The 21,547-nt window shown below is 46.7% G+C and overlaps 1 protein-coding gene and 1 long non-coding RNA gene across 4 annotated transcripts in view; one reads left to right on the plus strand and one right to left on the minus strand.

Moving 5' to 3' along the window:
• Itpkb (inositol-trisphosphate 3-kinase B) overlaps nucleotides 1-2,515 on the minus strand; it is an 89,564-nt gene extending 87,049 nt beyond the window's left edge. For all 3 annotated transcript variants that reach the window (XM_063239417.1, XM_063239416.1, XM_063239418.1), the window contains exon 1: nucleotides 659-2,515. In XM_063239417.1, coding sequence (XP_063095487.1) covers nucleotides 659-2,515 — 1,857 coding nt within the window. The remainder of the gene's footprint in view (nucleotides 1-658) is intronic.
• A 170-nt stretch (nucleotides 2,516-2,685) lies between these two features.
• Nucleotides 2,686-11,438, plus strand: LOC134473811 (uncharacterized). Its single transcript, XR_010044249.1, has 2 exons — nucleotides 2,686-3,005; nucleotides 11,250-11,438. It is a non-coding gene; the product is annotated as an uncharacterized LOC134473811 (long non-coding RNA).
• Nucleotides 11,439-21,547: the final 10,109 nt, after the last annotated feature.

Below are 21,547 nucleotides of genomic sequence, written 5' to 3' on the forward strand. Positions count from 1 at the left end.
TTTCAGGCAACTCATCCCAACAGACTATGCTGCTATGAATAATACAGCCTGCCTGGCTAAAGCATGGTTTTCACTTCAGTTCACACATCAAACGGCACCTCAGTTACACTGAGCACTTAATCCTGACACGTCCCTGCCTAGCTGGCCTGACAGACCAGCCACAACCATATCCACAGGTTCCAGGACCCTGTCACAGGACCCCTACCTCTTATCTTCCTTTCCTGTTGATATAGCCTGAGTTAATTCCATGACATCTTCATCATCCTCAACTAACCACAGAATTAAGGGTCACACTTAATCAGACAAATTTTAAACTGTAGCAGCTCTGTCCACTGTCTTTGAGGGTCAATCAAGGAAGTTTTTGGTGTTCCTTATAGTATGAGTAGTATGTTCCCAAGAAGAGTGTGAGACCTACAGGAAGTACCTCGATTTTTTTTTAAGATGGACATGAAAATAGCAACAGGAGTGACTCAGATTCACTGTCTAAGCCACAGAGCACAGGGTTCCAGCGCACACACCTACAGGGAAATCTTACAGCAACCCCAGGGCCCTGGGCAGTCTTCATGACTCAGTAGAAACTAAACCTGAGGATACACGAGGCATCAAAGGTCTACTGAAAGCAGTGAGAACCCAAGAAAAATCTCAAGGCAAGACTTACCACTCTGGGTTTCTGCTGGTCCAGGGTATGAAGAAAGGCTGCGTTGGGGTCTAGGGTGCGTTCAGGGTCACTGGAGATGTCCTCTTCTGAGTCTTCGTAGGATGAGGAGAAGCCCGTGGAGGAGGCAGAAGAGGAGGACAGCTTCCTCAGGGGCAGGCTGCTCTGAGGGCTTTCATGCACCTCCTCCAGGCCCCCATCCTCCTGGGCCCCCACATCTGTAATGATGACTGCAGGAATGGCAGGCATGTTGCTAAGGTTGCAGGTCTCTCCCAAGGCAGTCTTGTCCTGGTCCAAGGGCAGCTGCCCAGGTCTGGGGTAGGCATCACCATCCTGCAGCTGACTTTCCCGAATCCTCTTTTGTACCCCTGTGCCTAGAATCCAGGCCAGGCCAGCTTCCTCCATGGGAGGCAGCCAAGGTCTGGAGCCCCCAGTCTGCACACCCACCCTATCCCTGGGAAGGCACTGGGGTTCATTCTGGCCTCTCTCTAGTTCCCAACAGGATAAAGACTCCAACATTCTGCCAGAAGGAATGCTCACCTCCACCTGTTTGATCCCTGGCTGTGCTGTGGGACTGCCCCCAAGCAAGCCTAGCATAGGAGACCCTTCCCCCACTCGGGCAGGGAGTGGCTGGGCCTCTTCACTCCCAGAGATCCCACTCTGAACCTCTCCACCACCTATGGAACCCAGGTGTCCAGGCAGCGTGGAGCAGCTGTAGACCTCTAATGGCTCTGAGCTCTGTGCATTTGCAGTTCGTTCCTCTGGCTTTTTAGTGACTTCAGGCACCCTGGAGCATGGGCTGCCACAGGGCAGGACCCCTCCCCCTACCTTTCCAGGAGCCTCTCCACTGCACTGGCCGACTGGCTCTGGGGCTGGGCTTGTCTCACTGCCCAGAAACTGCCCTTGTCCCTCTACCAGGGCCTCCCAGGGGTTGGAGGCCCCAAGTTTGCTGGCCCACTCAATGAGAGCGGTATCACGTGGACAGTGATGCCCTGTGGATATGGCCATCGCTGCCACTTCTGTGGCTATCACTAGGCTTGGTCCAACAGTCTCTGATATGGGAGCTCCACCCTTCCAAGTTTCTGAAAGAAAACTGACTGTCTTGTCAACTTCCACATCAAGGACTGGTGAGCCACTGTGGAGACTGGCAGGTGGCCCCTTCTCCTTCAATGGAGCCGCTGGATTATGAGTGTATGGTCCTGTTAGGGTGGTGGGGCCCAGGAGGGCTGCCATTTCCTCCGTGTCTGCCATTTCCTCCGTGTCCTTCGAGGGGCTCCGGCTGCACTCTCCTGCCACATTGGGAGTCTCTGGACACTGGTCCCCCCAGGATTTTGTCCTTCGTTCCTCGATGGGGGGGCCCTGAACCAGGCCCCTTTCCGGAGGCTGGCTGCTGCTGCGGAAGGGTCTCGGGGAGGGCGAGCGGGCCCGACCCAGGCGAGGGCTGAGGGGCGCCAGGGCGGCGGCGCTCTGTGCCTGGATGTGAGCCTCGAACAGGCCCACTTTCTGGTTCACCTGCACATTCTGCAACTCGCGCTGCAGAATCCGCAGCTTCCTCTGGGCCTCCTCCGGGCTCGGAGGGGAGAGGACGCCGGTGGTCGTCCCAAGCAGCCGGTCCTCCCGCAGGCGCCCCGGGCTTCCCACGCCGCCGCCACTACTCAGTCTGCGCCGGCCGCTGGGGCTGCGCGGTTCCACGGCGTGGGGGAAAAGGAAAGAGGCTGCCGTCGTCCCAGGACTGAAAACACTGTCGAGGCTCGGGGCTGAGGGCGTATCACTGCCGCTGGGCCCCGGGCCGCCACTCTTCGCCTCGCTAGCGCTGTTCATGACCACTAGGCTGGTGAGCGCACAGCAGGTCACGGCCATAGCCCCGGGTCCGCTGTGCCGCCCGCTGCCGGAGCCCGCTCCCTGCGCAGCTGCTGGCTCAGTCCCGCAGACCTGGCGGCTCCAAGCGCGCACCTGGGCGCATTGCCCCGGCGCAGGGCGGGGGGCGCGGCCGCGGGCACAGCCCCCGCCCACAGCTCCATAGACGCCGCGCAGCTGTGGAGATACAGGGAGAAAAGTCAGGGCCCCAGAGCGTGCAGCGCCGAGGCGGGTAGCCCCGGGACCCTGCTCTGCTGGGGACAGGACATCCTGGGCGCTCTGGGGGACTCACTACCAGCTGCTGAGGTGGCCGGCTGGACTGCGCCATGCGTTCCTCGGGCGCGCCTGCCCGCCCGCTCCCGCCTCCAGGCCGCGGTACGCGTCGAGGACCCTGCAGAACCCCAACCCCGAGGCTCGCCTCGGGCTCCGCGCGGGTGGCGCGAGAAACGCGCGGCTGTGTGTTCCCAGGCGCGCGACACCACTGTGCACTCAAGTAACGGACAGCCTTGCTCCACCCTCTGCCCTCTCGGAGCTCCAGACCCGGCCGAGCACACCCGGCTTCCCAGCCCGCCCTCGCCGGGTGCCACGGTTTACCTTCCTGACCCTGCACTTGGAGCTGGGTCTCGGCCTACGAAGGCCTGGGAAGGCGGCGCAGCTCTAGCCAGAGCATTTGCCAGCAGCAGCCTCGGGCCCGTCCCTAAACAAGTGTGTTTTGTGAAAGTGGGCGCGTGCGCGTGCCCGGGGCAGAGATTCTGCAGTATCCGGTACCCAAACCAGTCCTAGCAGCCCTCTGGCTGCCGCCCCCCTGGCTGCGGCGTGTCTTGGGAGGCGCCAGGCTGCAGGAGCCGCGCCCCGGTGCTGAGCCACTACTCGGCCGGAGTACAGCCTCAGGACGGCCAGGTGTGCACGGCCCCGCGGGCTGCAGCCTTCGGGGACCGGGACCGGAGCTGGGGCCTCCCTGCAGGCCCTCGCCGGCGGCCGCGAAGCCTGTACGTGCCGGTTGGCGGCGCGGCGCGAGCCCGGAAGGCGGCGGGAGGGACGCCGAAAACTCGGCCGAGCCTCGCTGCCCCCCTGGTGCCGCCGCACCCCGGGGTCCCAGCCGGCCTTGTGCGCAGCGGAAAGGGGGTTCGGGCGAGGGGCGGGAAGGCGTCGCCGAGCCTACCTGCAGTTTCTCAGACTCGGGGTCCCGTGCAGACTACATGCTCAGAGACGCGGACCTCGCAGGGCCGGGTGGCTTTAAAAGTAAAATCGCTCTGAAATGACTTCCTCAACAACCTATGGAAGGCGAAAGAGAGGCGTGCGACAGCAGAGAAACCCGACGAGCTCAACCGAGGCGACGCGGGCCGGCCTCGTCCTGGCTGAGATACCACCCCTGTCAGTCTCCTCCTGGCTGCGCAGTGTTTGTTCAATGTAGGACTCAAGAAAAAGTTGGGGGGCGGGGAGGGGGAGGAGAAGGCGGGGGCCTGGGGAGGAAAGCAGGAAGGAAGTTGTGAGCCTTTCTGGGGTTGAACTCAGCGGAACAAGTTTTTCTTTTCTTTTTTTTTTTTTTTTTTCTTTTTTCTTTTTTTCTCCATTGCTTGGCAAGACCGAGGGAGGGAAACACTTTTTAAAAAAAGTTTCCATTGTTAGCTAACAAGAAAAAAAAAATTTAACTTCTGTGGGTTAAAGATACAAGATTCATTTTCCACCGCTCTATCAAGGCTTCCAAATAATGTCTAACTTTATGAAACTACTTTTCAAAAAATGTTTTTAATAAAATTTTGAGTGTGCAGTTCTAAAAGCAGTTCCTGGGGACATTTTTAACATTTTAAATGGGTTAAAACTCTACAAATGTCTGTGCCCTTGCACACGAATATGCAAATTCGAAGAAGGTACCCTTTGGGCACCTTGCAGAGGTGCATACTCAGGAGCCAGGCAGCAGTGTTTTGGAAGACAGCTTGGGCTGGGAGCAGCTGCAGCTTCTGCAGTGCAACGGCTAGCTGTGCACACACCCTTGCATTGGACGCATATCTACAAATACTCAGAGCAAGTAAAACATTCACATATTTTTGTGTTTAATAACTTTGCATAAAAGTGGAACTAGGAAGGCCTGATGGTTGTCTGACCTCACTTTCCTCTGGGTCCAGGAGTCTAGGTATTTTCAATGTGTTTCTTCCCCATCGCCAGCCAAAATGGGAAGGACCATCAGCCAACAAGTATGGGCAGTGTCCTATCTCCTACTTAAACCACAGCACTGCTAGTGCGTTTTACATAATTCCCTAAACCTTAAACTACAGAATTTATTGGAAACAGGGAATACTCAGCTGCAAGATTGCGATTTGGAAATCTAAAAAGTCCTTATCTCTTGATGAGCTAAAATTCAGATGAAAATTTTGACCTTGCTTGTAGCAAAAGCATCTCTCACTTGTTATGTAACAATACTGTCAAGAGAGCAAATCATCCCACTCTTTTTTTTTTTTTTTTTTTTTTTGTCTTTTTCATTTTTATCGCTACCAGGGATCGAACTGATGACCGCCTGCTTGCAAGGCAGGCGCTTATGCCGCTGAGCTAAATCCCCAGCCCCAATCATCTCACTCTTGATAAGGAATGGCTCACAGCAAACCTGGAAACCAAGAGAGCTAGTTCTAGCCAAGAATTCCTGGGGATCAGACCCTGTTGAATCCTTCCTGATTGTGTAAGAGAGCCATGAAGGAATAGAACCCAAACCCGGTTCCATCTCCTAGGAAGCTAAATAAAAAGAGCTGAGACCTTACTCACGGGTCAACCCAGGTTATGGGCAACTCCCAAGACCAAGAAGCCGGCCCTGTCCTTGCCCCAGCTTGATTCCTTTCAACACTAAGAAAAGCTTGCTGATTCCTAGTGGACTGGGAGTGCCAACACCCAAGGCAGGATCACCATGGAAGCCAGTGAAGGGCCTAGCAATGCTGACACCAAAATTTAGCCTTGCATACTCTGGGAAGTCTCACTGTCACCTCAAGGCCAGACATAATCAGCCTTTCCCAGTCAAGAAACTCTGGCTTCCTGAATGTACCCTCAGCCTCAAGAATTCTTGGTGTGAAGGCAGCTGTCAAGTGTGACTTGCCTTTAATGGTGGACACAACTAGATGACAGATCTTCCACTGTAAAACTCTGAGCCTTCACATTTTTCCACTTCTGAGCGAAGATGACACAAAACTTGTGTCTGGAAGCCAGCAGGATGTGCTTGCATCCTGAAGCAGAACCTAGTTGCCCTGTCATGGTTTTAAATGAAGATTAAAAATTTTTATATAGCACTTACTATTCTTGGCACATTATAGATACTTTTATACATTTTATCCTCATAAAAAGCCTATGAAATAGGTATTATTGTCCTATTTTACAGAAAAAAAAGTGAAAACACCTAAGTAAATTGTCCAAAAATTCCACAGCTGGTAAATGGTGCATCAGGACCTGCACCTGAGCAATCTAGGCCTAGAATCCATGCTTGTTTCTACTGCTCTCTGCTCTCAGTGTCTACAAGGTGTAGGAGAGATTTGCCTCTTTTCAGGGTTGCCTTTGCCTAGTTTTTGAATGGAATTTTACAGATCAAAGTTACAAAATTAATTTTTTACCTTAACTATTTTTGTATATATACATGTACACATATGTTGTTTCTTTCAAAAGCAACAAGATTAAGAATGCATACTCAATAAAGAGCATCTACTAAGAACACACAAGCTGACATCATAATGATGAAAGATTGTACACTAACTCTCCAGGAGAAGAAGCAAGGTTAGATGTCTCTAGTCTTACTGCTTGCAATCAACAATGTATGTGAACTCCTGGCTAGTGTAGTCTGATGAGAAATTCCAAACTGGAGAGAAAGAAGCAAGACCATCTTTATTCATATGACTGTCTAGCATGTAGAAAATACTATAGAGTTTATAAAAGAAGCTACTGGAATTAATAATTGATTTTAGCAAATATACTTTTCTATGGGTACCATAAGAAAACAACTCCAACTGCTGGCTTAAACAACAGAAATTAATTTTCTCACAATTCTGGAGGCTACACATATCGGACTAAGGTCTTGGCAATGCCTGTTTCTTCAGAGGCCTCTCACAGATGACACATGGTCTTTTCCATATCTTCACATGGTCGCCCTCTGTGTGTTTCTCCTTGTCTTATAAGGATATCAGTCATTTTAGATTAGGACTCACCCTAAATGACCTCACTTAACCATTATTACCTTTTAATAGATCTATCTCCAAATACAGTCACATGCATCTTCAACATATAAACTTGAGGGGATACACAATTTAGTCCATAAAAGCAAGATTGTAGCATACAAGATGAATATACCCAAACCAATTTTATTTTCATGTATTAGCAATGACTCAGAAAAAAATTTAAAGCTAATAAAACTCATACAATAACATCAAAAGATTAGTGATGAATGTAAGATTGTGCAATATGTGGGAAAAAAAACTACAAAACACCACTGAGAAAAATCAAAGAGGTAAATAAATTGGTAGATTATGTTCACCAATTGGAGGACTCTTTTGTTAACATGCCAATTTTCCCTAATTTATGTATAGATTCAATGAGATCACAATCAGTATCATAGCAGGTTTTTATTTTGTTTAACTTGGTTCTTATTTTGTAAAATTAGTTGAGAAATGCAAATGATCTCAAATAGCTGAAATAATTTTGAAAAAGAACAAAGTGAGAAGACTAAATCTGATGTTAAGATGTGTTATAAAACTATAGTAGTCAAGACAGTGGATGCTGACATAAAAGTAGATGAATGGAACAGAAGAGTCCCAAAATAGACATACATATCAGAAAATTGATTTTTTACATATGGGCATAAAAATGGGAGAATTATTTTGACAAACAGTTCCATAACATCTATTCATATATGAAGGCAGAAAGAGAGAGAAAAGAAGAGGGAGGGGAAAGAAATTCAATGCATATAGGATACAAGAATTAACTCAAAATAACTCAGATTTAAATGTAAAACCATAAAACTTTCATAACAATATAAGAGAAAATTTAGGACCCTGTATTAGGCAACTATTTTTAAAAAACCACCAAAATGTATTGGACTGCATCAAAATTTTCAAATTCTCCTCTTAAAAAGATACCAAGAAGAATGAAAAGAGGGACCAGATTTATAATACTTATATAATATGCAATTCCCTGAGATCTACTCCTGAGAGAAAAAAAGGAATGAAAAGACAAGCCAAGACTGGGAGAAAATATATGTAAATTACAGTGTACATAGCAGCTTCTTTGAATTGATCAAAAACTGGAAGCAGCCCAAAAGCTCATCAGGAAGCAAATGGATAAGCAATTCGTGCTACTTCTACATACTGAAAAATGACTTGCTAATAAAAAGCAGTGGATCACTGATATATAACATGCATAATGCTCAGAATAATTAAGATGAGTGAAAAAAATCAGACCAAGAAGAGTGGCTTCTATATTAATTCATCTATAGAAAATTCTAGAAAACACTATAGTGACAAAGTAGATGGGTAGTTGGCTGGAAATGGGGGCTATGGGGTAGGGAAGGAGGTGGGGCAAAGAGACAGAAGGGTAAGTTTGGAGGTGAGATGTTCACTATCTTGATTGTAAATATGATTTAATGAGTGTATACATATGTGAAAATTCTCAAATTGTAAAATGTTAAATATGTGCAATTTAATATATACACTATATTATCAGTTAACACTTAAGGTATTTTTTAAAAACAGAGCTATAGACAGATACACACTTTGATGAAGATGTGACTGGCCTCTGTCCTAGTAAAAGCACTGTGCCTGACATACAGTGTCCCTTCTGGGGGGTTGCACTGAATCATTCACTTCTCATTCATGTATTTCATGGAATAATTGGTGTCCCTTTCCACTTCATATACAACTCTGATAAGTTACTTTCTGCACTGTGGAATAATCTTTAGTTTTCCTTTTTTTTGTCCTCTACTGATACCTTATTTACTTTTATCTTGTTGCTGAGACAAAGTACCCAACAACCAAAATTAAAGGAGAAAAAACTTCATAGAGGTTTCAGTCCATAATCAGTTGGCTTCAAGACAGAGTGGCCTATGGCAGAGGGGCAACAGTTCATGGCGGCAGGAGATATCGAAAGCAATGGGGGGGGGTGGGCACTGATTCAGCAATCACCCACTTTTAATCCAAACACCGTTAATCCCAGCATTGCACTATGAATCGACCACATACGCTAGATTCAGTCACCTCCAAAGAAACCCGATGACCTTATGAGATTTTAAAGGGATATCTAGATACAAACCATAACAAATAGATAGTGAACTTTTCAAAGGAGGCTGGTTTAATTATCTTCCCAGCCTTAGAGTTTACCTCCACATTGAGTAGCTTTATACACATTTATTAAAAAAAATAGGTGAATTAGGCAATCCATCAAATCACTGTGCGAAAGGGCCAAGCAAGCAGCTCATCAGGAGAACTGCCTCCCACTTTGCAGAGGGCACACAGACAGTGTGGTTGGGGACATGAGGCTCCACTAACTTTCGCCTTACCCCGTGCCCTTTGCTAGACATCCTTAGTTGTAATGTTCCCAAGTTCCATTGCTCCAAAGCATGGCTGAGCCCACAGCATGTCTCACAGGGGGTCCCCACATATGTGCCAAGGGCCAGATTACAAACAAGACTCTGCTGTGGGTCTCAGCCCTAACTTCTTGGGCCTCCTTCCTGTTTCCTCACCTTTCCCTGGATCTGGGGAATGTAGTAAATCTCTTATTCATTCCCATCTCAGACTGTCCACGGCTGAGTGTAGGCTTTATATCAGGCCTGTGTGGCTACTGGGGACAAAATGGTCTCAACACAGTCCCTGCCCTCTGGTCTAGAGGAAGACCCAAGAGAGCACACTGTCATGGGCCAGAAGCCCAGCTCCCACAGACCTGGCCTCATGGGCTCTTCCACTTCAACTGCATGTGCCCTCCACCAAGTAACTGAAACTCTCAGGTCTGTGAAGTGGCCAATGTTATAATACCCATCTTCCTAGTGTGCTTACAAAGACCTATTAATTAATTCACATATTAAATGCTCAAAAAGATATGCTTTTAAAAAGAGTAGCTATGAGTCCCCATCATCTCATACCATGATGTAGCATTGCTACCACAGACTTTGCTTCCCACATAGCAAGCACTCAGTGTATAGTTGCTTCTATCACAAGCTTTATCAGCACCCAGAGCCCTTTTTTCCATGCTGACACTGCCTTGATACCAGCAGCAGCCTGGGGGCAGGGGGTATCTGTACTCCTACAAATCCATTTCGTTCTGTTCTGTCTTCAGAAATGCTGGTCTAATAACCTCTAAACAGTTGTGCCCATATTCAGGCACACACAATCACATGTGAGTTGCCAGTTAGCAGCCTATGTGCCCCTCTGAGAGAATCTCCTTCCCCGCTCCCTGAGTGGAAATGCTAGGCACCAAAGGATCATTATGAGCCCACAGCTAACTAGACCAGGGTGATCAAGGGTCCCAAAGACAGTTGATCTGTGCTAATGCCCTGGGGTGGAAATACAAGTTAGTAAGTTGGATTCTTCTTGTGGAACTTTGGAGTCCTTGTTACAGGGGCTAAGCAGAAAGACCATGAGGCATATGTGAAATCTCTAAGAGAAAGTGAGAAAAGGATGTCTTAGTGAGAAGAGGTGGGAATACAGACAGGTGTATAAAGACAAAAAACAAAAACAAACAGAGAAGCAAAAACAGCACCTGGTGCAGGCCCCCAGAGAAAGAAAGGCAGATCGTCATCTCCCTCACTTCCCAGATGCCATCTCCAGGAGGCCTGGTGGGGATCTATGTCTGTCTGTAGGTTATGTGATATTCAACAGTGCCTCCCTATGACAGGCTTGCACCCACTCATCCACTCATGCTCACTAAGAACAGTTCTGCTCTTTACAACCCAAAGTGCTTTTAACCGTAAGCAAGATCCATCTCTGAGGCTGATTTGCCAGGCCCTTAGTATTTCCTGATTTGGAGAAACAGATGATTTATTATGTGGTCTGAGCTCACCCTCCAGTAGGGAAGCCAACCAGATGCTTCAGAGGGGTGAATTTTATAGTTTGGGAAGTGGAACCAGAAAGGCTGGCTGCTGAAGAGTGATAGCTGGTTCCCCAGAGTCCCCTGGGCACGGCGGAAGCCCTCCATTAAGCATAGGCGTGGCTCCCTATTGCTCCCGCCTTCACCCAGACTCTGGGTGACTGACTCAGGCCAAAGAATTTCCAGAGAGACTGAGTAGCTGGAACACCAGTTCATTCATTTGGAGTGGTCCAGTCACTGGCACTGGGAACTCAATTTTGCATTTCCACAGGAAGCCAATTTGTTGTCTTATTAGTTCCCCTTTCCCGTTCTAGCATGATTCCAGCTTGAGATTCAGGACCAATCATCTCTTCTCTATGATTCAAAAGATAGACAAATTTCCTTGCACTAACTTTCCTTCTCCAAGAAACTTACAACCTTTTATTGCTTGCCACCTCCCATAGAGAATATAAGAGTACTTGGCATTCAGGGGCCTGCACACTTGCCTGCAACCCATATCTGTCTCTCTGTTGCTCCCTTCTCACTCTCCAGAGCCTTCTGTCTGGCCACGCTTACCCTCTGCATCTGGGGTCCCTTCTCTTGAGTCTTGTCCCACCCACTGTCACTGCAGCTCTCCCAGGGCTCCGCACTGTTTCTCTCGGGAACCCTCCTCAGACTGCCAGGTCTGCAATAACTCTCTCCTCTTCCCATGCAGATGCTCTGTACCAGCTCCATCCAACCAGCACCTCGTGTTCTAGCCCACACTGCCAGTGAACTGTTACACCCTCCAAATCAGCTCCACAGGAGAAAGCAGCTGTGACACCGTTATGGACAAGCCTACTCTCCCCCTGCCACCTAATTCTGTGCCTTCCATATATTTAAAAATACTGTTTTGTTTGTTGGCTTTGTTTTGTTTCTTGTTTTTTGAGACAGGGTCTCACAGCGTAGTTCAGGCTGCCCTTGAACTCACTGTCCCATTTGCCTAATTTGAGGGCATGTCCAGGGCCTGACTTCCACTAGGTCTTGACTTCTAAAGGTGCCACTACCTTCCAACAGTGCCACAGGCTGGGGGCCAAACCCTTAGCATATGGGCACTTGGGAGATAGTCAGATCCAAACCATAGTGATGGAGAGGGAAAAACAAGCTGATTGGAAGTATTTCTGCAGTAAGGTCTAAGGTGCCTTATAGGTACATTCCATTTCCATGTGGATCCTGAAACAACGATCTCATTTCAAACTGACTTTAACCATCTGAATGACAGACCGCACAGTGGGGTTGGCTGGTTACAAATCTGATTCAAACACAAAGATCCAGAAGCGAGGAAATGGCCATTATCAGAACCTGTGGTTTTATAAATACATTTTTTCACTGTCTGGAAACAACCATGAACTGATAAGAGATAGACTGAAAAGATATGATCCTATTTTTGGAATCTAAACATGAACTAAGCTAACTTCAACATTCACATTGAAATGTGGTGCCAGGACCTTGTCTGAACTGAAGCCGTGTCACTTGCTGGTACTGCTGGTGTGATCCCACCCTCCACCCTCCTTTAGGGTTCCCTCCCTCACACTGGGCCTGTTTGGGAAAGACCTGTCCTTGTTTTTTGTTTCATTTTGTGTTTTACAGTGGTGGGGATGAAATGAAGGCCTTGCACATGCCAGGCAAGTGGTCTGCCACCCATCTACATCCCTGCCTTTGCCCTTGTTTAAAATCTTAGGTGGTGAAGATGTGAGAAGCAGCCCAAGCACCTTCCTCTGGTGAGAATGGGCTTCAAGGACATGTAAGTTACATGAAATTCACAAAGCATTTTCTTGGGGGTCTTGATACAATTTTGATATGGACCTTTGGTCTGAAGTCTTAGTCAAGAAGTCCAGGAGAGTCCAAGGTGGCATGCGCGTCGATATAGTTTCATCATTTCAGAGCTTACAAGTGGGGTTGGAGTTGTGGAGTTAGGCTGAATGGCAAAGCACTTGCCTAGCAGCGGGGCCCTGGACTCCACCCGCAGTGTGGGAAGCAGGCGGGGTGCAGGGAGGCAGGCAGGGAGGCAGGCAGGGAGGGAGTGTAAAGTTTATATTCTGGTTTTTAAGGACAGAGGCTTATAAAATGTCAGTGTCCTATTTTCATACAAAATAGACAGTTGTCTCCAGCAGAAAGAAGTTCCTTATGCCTCCCATTTCTCTTTTCCTTTACAAACTTCTCTGCACTTGCAAATCGCCACAGATGGCACTTAGGTACCTCTAGGGCATCTCCTGGACACCACAGGCAGCCTGAGCAGCTGAGGTTTCATTCAGGAGCACTTTGCATTAGCTTTGGGCATTATTATTAAGGCTGTTCATTACTCATCAGCCTATTACTGAGTTCTCCAAGCAGATCAAGGGGAAAGGGAAGGAGATGAAGAAGAATTGTATTTGTCTTTAGAGAACTTAAAGACTAAAAGACAAGTTAAGCTTCAAGCCAGTTATAATTCAGTGTGATAAATGGTACTATAACTCTCAAGAGAGCACAGTGCCAAGCTGACCTTGACCTGGGAGGAAATGTGGGAAGGTGTGAGGAGAGAGCAACATTTCAATGGGCAATAAAGAGTGAGTAGGAGTCCACTAGACAAACAAGAGACTGTCCTAGGCATGAAAGAAGCATGTTCAAGGGCCCTAACCCAGAGAAAAGCATTGTTGAGGAGAATCAGTGGCTGTGGGTGGAGTAGGGGCAAGATGGGTTAGAAGTGGGAAAGAAGAGCCTGGAATAGCGATTGGAGGGTATGTGGAGATTGATCACACCTTGTTGCTATGCTAAATAGTTTAAGTTTTTATTTAAAACATAGAAAGCCACTGAGAGGTTTAATCAGTGACATAATTAAATGAACATTCTAGAACAACCTTTCAAGGCCAATGTGGAGGATGGATTATAGGGACCATCTCAGTGGCTCCACACATGTTCTCAGAGCTCCCAGGCCAGGGTCTGGGACTTCATAGATGGGTGAGACACTGCCCTCCCTGCCTTACAGAAGCTGACTGAGGGAGTAATAAGGGCGGTCCAAAAACAAGAAGAATGTCCTAAGTAAAATTTTTCATAACTTACAACAGTACAAGGCCATCCTCCTTGCTTTGAACACACTTCTCCCAGTATCCTTGCCACTTTCTAAAGCGGTTTTGGAAGTCTTCTTTTGTAGGTGTCTTTTTGTGGCTTCCTCAATGTCCAGCATCAATTCAAAACATTTAAGGCAATTTGTGTCAAGTAAACACATTATGATGCATCGTCCTTTATCTTATTCAGTGAATGTGACACCAAGCGACTTCTGGCTCTTCTCCAAAGTTAAAATGACCACAAAAGATAAACTTTTGGAATAGATCTCTTATTGTAATTATACAAATTTAGATATTCATCATATTGTTTAATCATACCTCAGTTATTATCTCTATCTGTGACAAGCTACCAGGAGCATGTGGGCTTTGTAATCCAGGTTCGTGATTTAGTGTCTCTGTGAGTCGCAGGAGGTTGAGCCAGGTCCTCTGCTCGGGCTCCCACAACAAGGTGCTGGTCAAGGCTGAGGCTCACGGAGACTCACTGGGAAGGACCTCTTTCAGCTCACACTGTCATCCGGGGAAGTGGACTCCTCCCTGGCTTTGGCTGAGGCCACATTTGTTCCTCAGGGTGGGGACCTCTCAGCAAGGCCCTGGCTCACTGAGGCATGCAAGCTGAGCGGCGATAGCAAGTCCGCTCACATTATAGGTGTGCTTCCACACCACACAGTGCCAGAAGCAACCCCCTATCACTCAACATGCTGCATCACTTAGAAACAAGTCACAAGCACCCACACTCAGGGCAGGGACCACCTAGTTCATGCACATCTGTAGGCAGGAGAAGCATTGTAGCATTCCTCAAAGGCAGTGGTGGCAAACCTATGGCACAAGTGTTACTGTGTTTTTCTTTTAGGACAAAAGATGTTAATGTAGAGTTGTTTTGTCTAAACTCAAATCTCTGCATCCAGGTTTAATTGTAGTGTTGGCACTTTGTGATAAATAAGTGGGTTTGGGGTTGTAGTTTGGGCACCTATCCTAAAACATTTGCCATCAGTTCTCTAGGAGAAAGGCTGATCCTGAACTGTCTTGGGATAATGAGGGGACAATGAGGTATCTGATGTTGAATGTATAAATCTCTCTCTCTCTCTCTCTCTCTCTCTCTCTCTCTCTCTCTCTCTCTCGGAATTGAACCTAGAGGTGCTCTTTCACTGAGATAGACCTCCAGACCTTTTAAATCTATTTTTTATTTTGAGATAGGTCTTGCCAGTTTCCTCAGCCTGGCCTTGAACTTGTGATTTTCCTGCCTCAGTTTCCCTGAGTGCCAGGAGTACAGTCATGCACCACTTAGCATGGCTTCATCATTTTTTCTTACTGTCCAAAGAGTCCTTGATGGGTGAAGTTGTGTGGATGTGGGAGTTAGGGAGAGTCCAAGCATCCTAATCTGAAGAATAGGACAATCATTGCTCACTCTGTGGGATTCTTAAAGGGGTAAAGGAGATGGGCATGGAAAAGAACCTAGCGTGCACCTTGTTACATTGGAGCTCACCGGTAAGGCCACACTGCAACCAAGGCCAGGAACATAGATCCAGGTAGGCTTTAAGATCTGGTTAGTGTCACATGCAAAACAAGCCGTGAAAGAGCCCTGTCTGCAGGCTTCCCTTAGAGGACTGTAACTAAAACTATCTTGGACATATCCCAGATCATCTCAGTGTTAGCAGTGGACTTGATAAACACTTGTTGACCCCAGGACTATCCCAGAATGACCTCTTGCTTTCTCCAGCAGCAAGGCCTGGTCCTGCTCTAATGGGTCAGGTTCAGGCCCCAGAGCTGGGCCCAGAGATGGGGAGATGAAGAGTGCTCAAAATGGTGACAGCTCTGGCTCAGCCCAGTGAACTTCGAGATAGTAGGACTGACTGTTCCTGGAGTCACTCTGCCATTCTTCCCTCCCCTGAACAATCTCATACACCAAGATGACCGACAGGTTCTTGTGGCCCCATTCCAGAGTCCAGAGCCCAAAGCACTGACACAAGCCCTGGCGCTGTGCATCTCTCAGTTGTATGTGTTCTATTACCCACTTAGATCTCTCTATCTTTACTCTAATTCCCAGCCAACAGCTCAGCAGAGAAAGTCTTGGACTGTTTTTAAAGGTGTTTATTGGGCCTAGGACTTAATGGGCCCAGGATTTAGCTCAGCAGCATAAGCGCCTACCTGGGGAGCCCGAGATCCTGAGTTCGATCCCAAGTACCAATTTTAAAAAAAGTGTTTATTATACACCCTGCTGTGTGTTAAAGTAGAACACTAGGTCGAAGATGGAAAGCCAGGGTGAGGAGTGCAGGGATGAAAGAGGAGGGGCTTGGGTTCTGCTTTCAGAGAGGGGGGATGAGAGTTTGAGGTGCTGCGGGAGAATAGACTGTGGAGAGACCGAGTGCAGACAAGCAGTGCATTTGGAGGCAGAAGGAGCACAGGCAATACCAATAGGAAAGAGGGAGCGCCAGGCAGGCCTGCGAGTCAACTGGGTCTAAAAGTAAGAGTCATCGGGCCCTGGTGGGCTAATGCTTTATATCTTCCCGCTCATACACACACGCATGTACACATGCATATATGTACATATACCTGAACTTATTTGTGCACTTGGGCAAAACAAGAGAACTAAATTTCTAACTGGAGAGCTCTTTAAAAGCTGATACTAAGTAGTAAACTAAATATAGGTAAGAAAGGGAGGAGATCAGTTCCGTGATGGAGCCACAGATTGGTCAGCACAAGCTCCCAAGTTCTCACCATTATATAATAATCATCTCAACAGTCAGGTTGGTTAAATGCTTATGGTAAAAGAGAGAATAAATCATTAAATAATCATCTTAATGTATAGGTAGAGCCATGCTGGGGCTCAAGTACTCCACATAAAATGAGGGTATTAGAAAAGCTAGTAACTTAAGCCCATTATCCAGGAATGTCAGTGAGTCCTTCATTGCTGCAAAGAGTCTTCTTTTGCCTCCTTTCTATTATAACATTAAAGAGAAATTATTCATATTTTCTAAATGCCTACAGTGATCAACTAAAGATTACTTTAAATACTGATTCAATTTTATGAAGTGCTTATGTTTATGTTTCAATAACTGTCAAAGATTGTAGGGAATGTGTTGTGGATTGAAAACTGATGATTAACTTAATGCCAGCCGAACTGAATCAGCATGGGGCCGAGTGGGAGACCCACTGGAGGATGGTTACCAACATAAAAGGAGAACTGGAGAATAAGTGAGTGTATTGTTTTGTACTTTTGGAGCTGTTGATTCTCCCGGAGAAGCTTGTTGTGCTGGCTTCCCTGTTTATCATTGTAGGAGCTTGGGATCTTGTCACTGAGAGTGGCTGTAGTTTACTTTTGGGGAGCTCTGGCCCTTACTTTGAGCATCACTTCCTGGCACCAGAGGGGAAGAGATTTGCTGTTCAGTCTTCAGGTGAAGAGTGTCATGGTGGCTTCCTGATATGAACTTGGCTGTTCTCATTGTTGGAGGAGCTTAGGACCTTGTTGTTGCTAAGGATAGCTGTGGTACTTTTCAGCGGAGCCTTATGGTCCTTATTTTGAGCATCTCCTCTCGGCTCCAGTGCAGAACACTCAACCTACTGGCACAGATCCTTCACCTCTCTGGTACAGATTCTCTGGCTTCCACTACTGACCTTTGGGCCTTCCCAGTGCAGATCTGTGAAACAGACTTGCATGGGTCATTGTTGTGAGCTCTAAGGCCTTCAACTGGACTTGTGGGAGACATTGTCATGGGCTCTAGGTTTTCAGCTGAACTCATGCAGATTATTTTCATGGAATCCAGGCCCTCAGCTGGACTCTCTAGGTCTTTAGTGTGTAGACAGGTTTCTCATACTTTCTTTGTATTTGACTCCTTGGGTGACCATTATAAATAAACTATAAATTTTGTGTCCTGTGTGTAATTGTTTTCCTTGCAACCCCTGACTACAACAGAGAGGCTAAAGCTGAAGATTGATCACACTGCGGCTAAAGCAAGGCCAGCCCTGAGAACATGGAGAGGCCAAGGGAAGCCAAGTAAACAAGCTGTTCAGCTCGGAGAAGACAAGGTGCCCAGGCGAGCCAGGCAAACAAGTTGGTAGGCAGAGGGGTTGAAATTGACACTGATGGTTGAGCAGTTCCTTTTCTCTCATCAGGAGAGAGGGCTCCATCTGACCTCAGCTTTTTTGTCTCTCTCTCTCTTTTTATTTTCCCATCCTCTTATAGTCCTCCCTCCTGGAAAGTTTGAGAGCTGCCCTGATATGAAGCAAAAGATAATTAGTTTGATGACTACAGTTACTTTATTTAGAGAAAGTGTACTCTCTCACTGTCATGGTTTATGTTTCCAAGCCTCATGCAATTGTGGATGTGGCCAAATCTAGCATGGTTTGAAATAGACTGGTTTGTTGTCTAGCACTCAGGTTGGTGGTGTGAGTGTTTCACTCACTGAGGGGTGGAGCGAGGATATGATGTATCGGGTGGGAAGAAGCTGTGTGTGTCTCTCTCTCTTGCTAGTTCATGTCTTGCTGATTGCAGGGGCCATAAATGGAAGCCCTTCCGTGCCGCCCTGCCTTGGAGCCAGCTGAGTATGGACTGAAACCTCCAAGAACTAACCTCCTTCCCTAACTTTACGTGTCAGGTATTTTGTCTCCATGATGAGAAAAAAGTAAGACAGGCACACAGAACTAACACAAATGAAAAAACAACAAAGAATGCTATGGTTGAAGGGACAGCTACTTGCAGTATCCTATTGGGTTCTTCCTAGATCCCTAATCTCCCAAATGAGTGTACGGCGGAGGTTAAATAAAAAGAGACAAATTGTATGATGTTTAGGGCTCCAGGAGGGTCAAAACCCTTTAATTAAGCTTGAGGCTTCGAGGGTAGAGACAAAGGATTCTCTGGGTCAGTCCACTTATATTAGGACAAAGGACAAAGGGTGGAGAAACCGAGGAAAGTGCAGGCAATGAGCAGGACCTTGTGAGTCACTTCAAGGATGTCTCCAAGTAATGAATCAAGTCAATTCAGTAGCGCTGTCTTATCATGAAGACATGGTAGAAGTGAGACTGTAGCAGTAATCTTTGCAGCTGCAGTCTCTACCTTGTTAATTGGGGTTGGAGCCACTGTCCGCAGCTGTGGCCTTATCTTGCCCTTTGAGGTATCTCTGGCCTCACAGGCCACTACAGGCCTCAGCCAGGACCAGTGATTCATAGAGGTTCACTTACTATGAATCAGCTCCTGTTGCCAGGCAAGGGACCTAGGACAGACTCACAGATAAACATAGAAAGCCAATTAATAAAATTTACATCCTGCTCAGAGCCGCTTTGTAGTGGTCTCCAACAGTATCCAACCATCCAATCCATCCATTGTCCCCAGCTACCCACCTACCCATTGATCCATCCATACCTCAATGCCTACCCATTCATCTACCCATCCATCACCCCTCCCATCTGTTTATTCATGTAAGAAGTATGTGAGGTCCTTTTCTGGACTGAATTATTCATGGCAGGTTAAGATGTTGCAAGACAGTGAATGCCCCCACTACAGGATTGTGGAAGAAGAATCCATATTTTAGAGTCAAGGTTGCTTTCAAATCCTGGTTCAGTTGTAACTTCAGCTTCTGTTTAATGTTAGGCAAAGCTCTTAACTTCTCAGATGTCATTCTGAATCTCCAGCTAGTTTTACAACTTTAACACAAGGTTCACTGATTGATTACCCAACATTTAAAGGAAAAGTATTCTCAGGCACATTTCAATACTACTGTTTATTTTTATTACAAAGTTATTTAAATGTGTACAGAGTTATATATAGGCTGAACCATTGATCTTTGATCTTTAATTGCTCAGGGTGGGCTTTTAGAAGTCATATGTAATTCCAAAATCAAGACAAATTTTGAAATAGACTTCTATCACTGCTGCTACTCCCATAGACAAATGGCTTTCAAGCCTTTTTAGGTGGCAGCCAGAGGTAAGTGTCACATCATTACTCAGTGGATCCTCACATCATCTAGTGTCTAGAATGGTGGTGGCAAAACGATGGCATGTGTGCTGCAGCAGGCTATTAGCATAAAAAGCTCTATAAGGGTTGCCATCACTCTCTAGATTCTGCAGAGATAAATAGATCACAGAATTATCAAGTCAGATAAAAGCTTTCAACAGAACTGTCCCTTAGTGGCATGGTGCCTGCCTCTGTGTGAGGTTCTCTGTCTGATCCCCAGCACTGCAAAAGAGAAGACTGAGTAAATAAATAAAGGTTTGGTGGCACTTGTCCTTTAGTAAGTGTGAGGCACTCTGATAGTGCCTTTTTATTTTGTTCTACTTTATTTCATTTTTTTTCTCCAAAATGCTGCTCTGAGTCCCTCCAGTTGGTTTCCCGTCCTAATGCTGTGTATACATAATTTTCATTTTGGGAAACACTGTACCTCTGGAAACAGTAATGCTGCCTTTGTAGTCTCTCTATCCCCAACACAGAGGCTGGTGACAAAGCTTATTGAAAAGAAGGAATGAAAATTCATGGATAAAGATGTTTCAGATTTTGAAAACTGATGAGAATAGGACTCAAGAAGTTGGCTGACGTCCTGAAGATACTCAGGGTGTGGATGAACCTAACCTCAGGCCTGCCTGGAATGAAGGCTATGTGGATTCTGTCCCCAAACTGCTGCTGTGGGTGGCTTCAGGAAGCAGTCCCAAGGCACTTCAGTGACATCATTTATGAATTCATTCTCTCCTGAGAGGAAGCATGAATGTGGAAAGATGGGCAAGGGGAGGCAGGAGTGGAGTGATGTAGTCTTGGTGGAGCCAGTTTTCTGCAGCCTAGCCTGTGTGGTGCTTGGAGCATGACTGACATCACAGGCTTGGTCTCCCCTGCAGGTAAGAAGGAAGCCTTCTGATGTCTCTAGCTGCAGGCTGTGGCCATGGGCAGGAGAGATTGACCTCCCAGATGCCATGGCTCGATGGCCATGAACAGTCACTGGGGTAGGGCAGCTATGAGATATTAGCAGCCTAAGGCCACAGACATCAGGAGATGAGGTCACTATCTCGTATAGAAGTCTGGTGGGACAGCAGCAGAAACTGTGTCATTGATACGGTGCCCCCAGCCAGTGACTACACGTGCCCACAAATGGACGTGTTTATTCAGGAATAAATGGAAACAACAGTATGTACCTCAGGGGTTGTTAGGGAGTCAGTGAGATAATATGTAAAACTCATTTAATCTGGTGCCCAGCACAGTATAAGCACATAATAAAAAATAACTGCAAAAGTTTAATGCTTATAGATTAATTTTGTGACAGTTGGCAATATACCTTTTCTGAAGTCTCTGCCAGTTGAATGAAGAAGCATAAAAATTCATAACACAGTCTGCCTGATGCAGGCTCTTTTCTGCTCAGATGTACACATGTGTGACTGCTCAGTAACTGACGCCCCTTAGAGTCAAGTGACTCAACCAACCAGGGACGGATGTGATCACCATGGCCTCAGAGACTGAACTCAGAGATTCAAATGAAATCATTACCCAGCCTAAAATGAGCCCGAGGATGAGGTTGGGGTGTTGGGAGAGCTAACTCAATCTCAAGTCGTGACTTGTGCTAACATCTTCGTTTCCAGGCAGTCATCTCCTAGGCAAATGCTCCTGCACTCTCCCCGGGCCTTTTACTCCTTGTCCTCTGGTCCCACTGGTTCAGGCCTTAAGGTGCTTATGGTCCTGCTCAATTTTCAGTACCTCAAATGCCTCATACTGTTCGCTTGGGTGAGTCTGAGGAGGAGCAAACCATTGCCATCACTAAAGGGGGTTGGTATCACCTTTTTTGAAATTGCTGAACATAATTCAGCATTTTCTTTTTGCACATTGGAAATATTTGATGAGGAGTAGTAATGACAAGGCGGAAGGGGAAAGAGAGGGTAGCACATAGAAGAAGTCAGGTTGAACACAAATGTGATGTGCAGTAACGTGTTTCATTTTTAATTTCTCAAAATACTTTCT

The sequence above is a fragment of the Cavia porcellus genome, unplaced genomic scaffold (genome assembly GCF_034190915.1).
Source record: "Cavia porcellus strain 051 isolate PalLab524CR breed Dunkin Hartley unplaced genomic scaffold, mCavPor4.1 scaffold_28, whole genome shotgun sequence".
NCBI classification, from domain to species: Eukaryota; Metazoa; Chordata; class Mammalia; order Rodentia; family Caviidae; genus Cavia; species Cavia porcellus.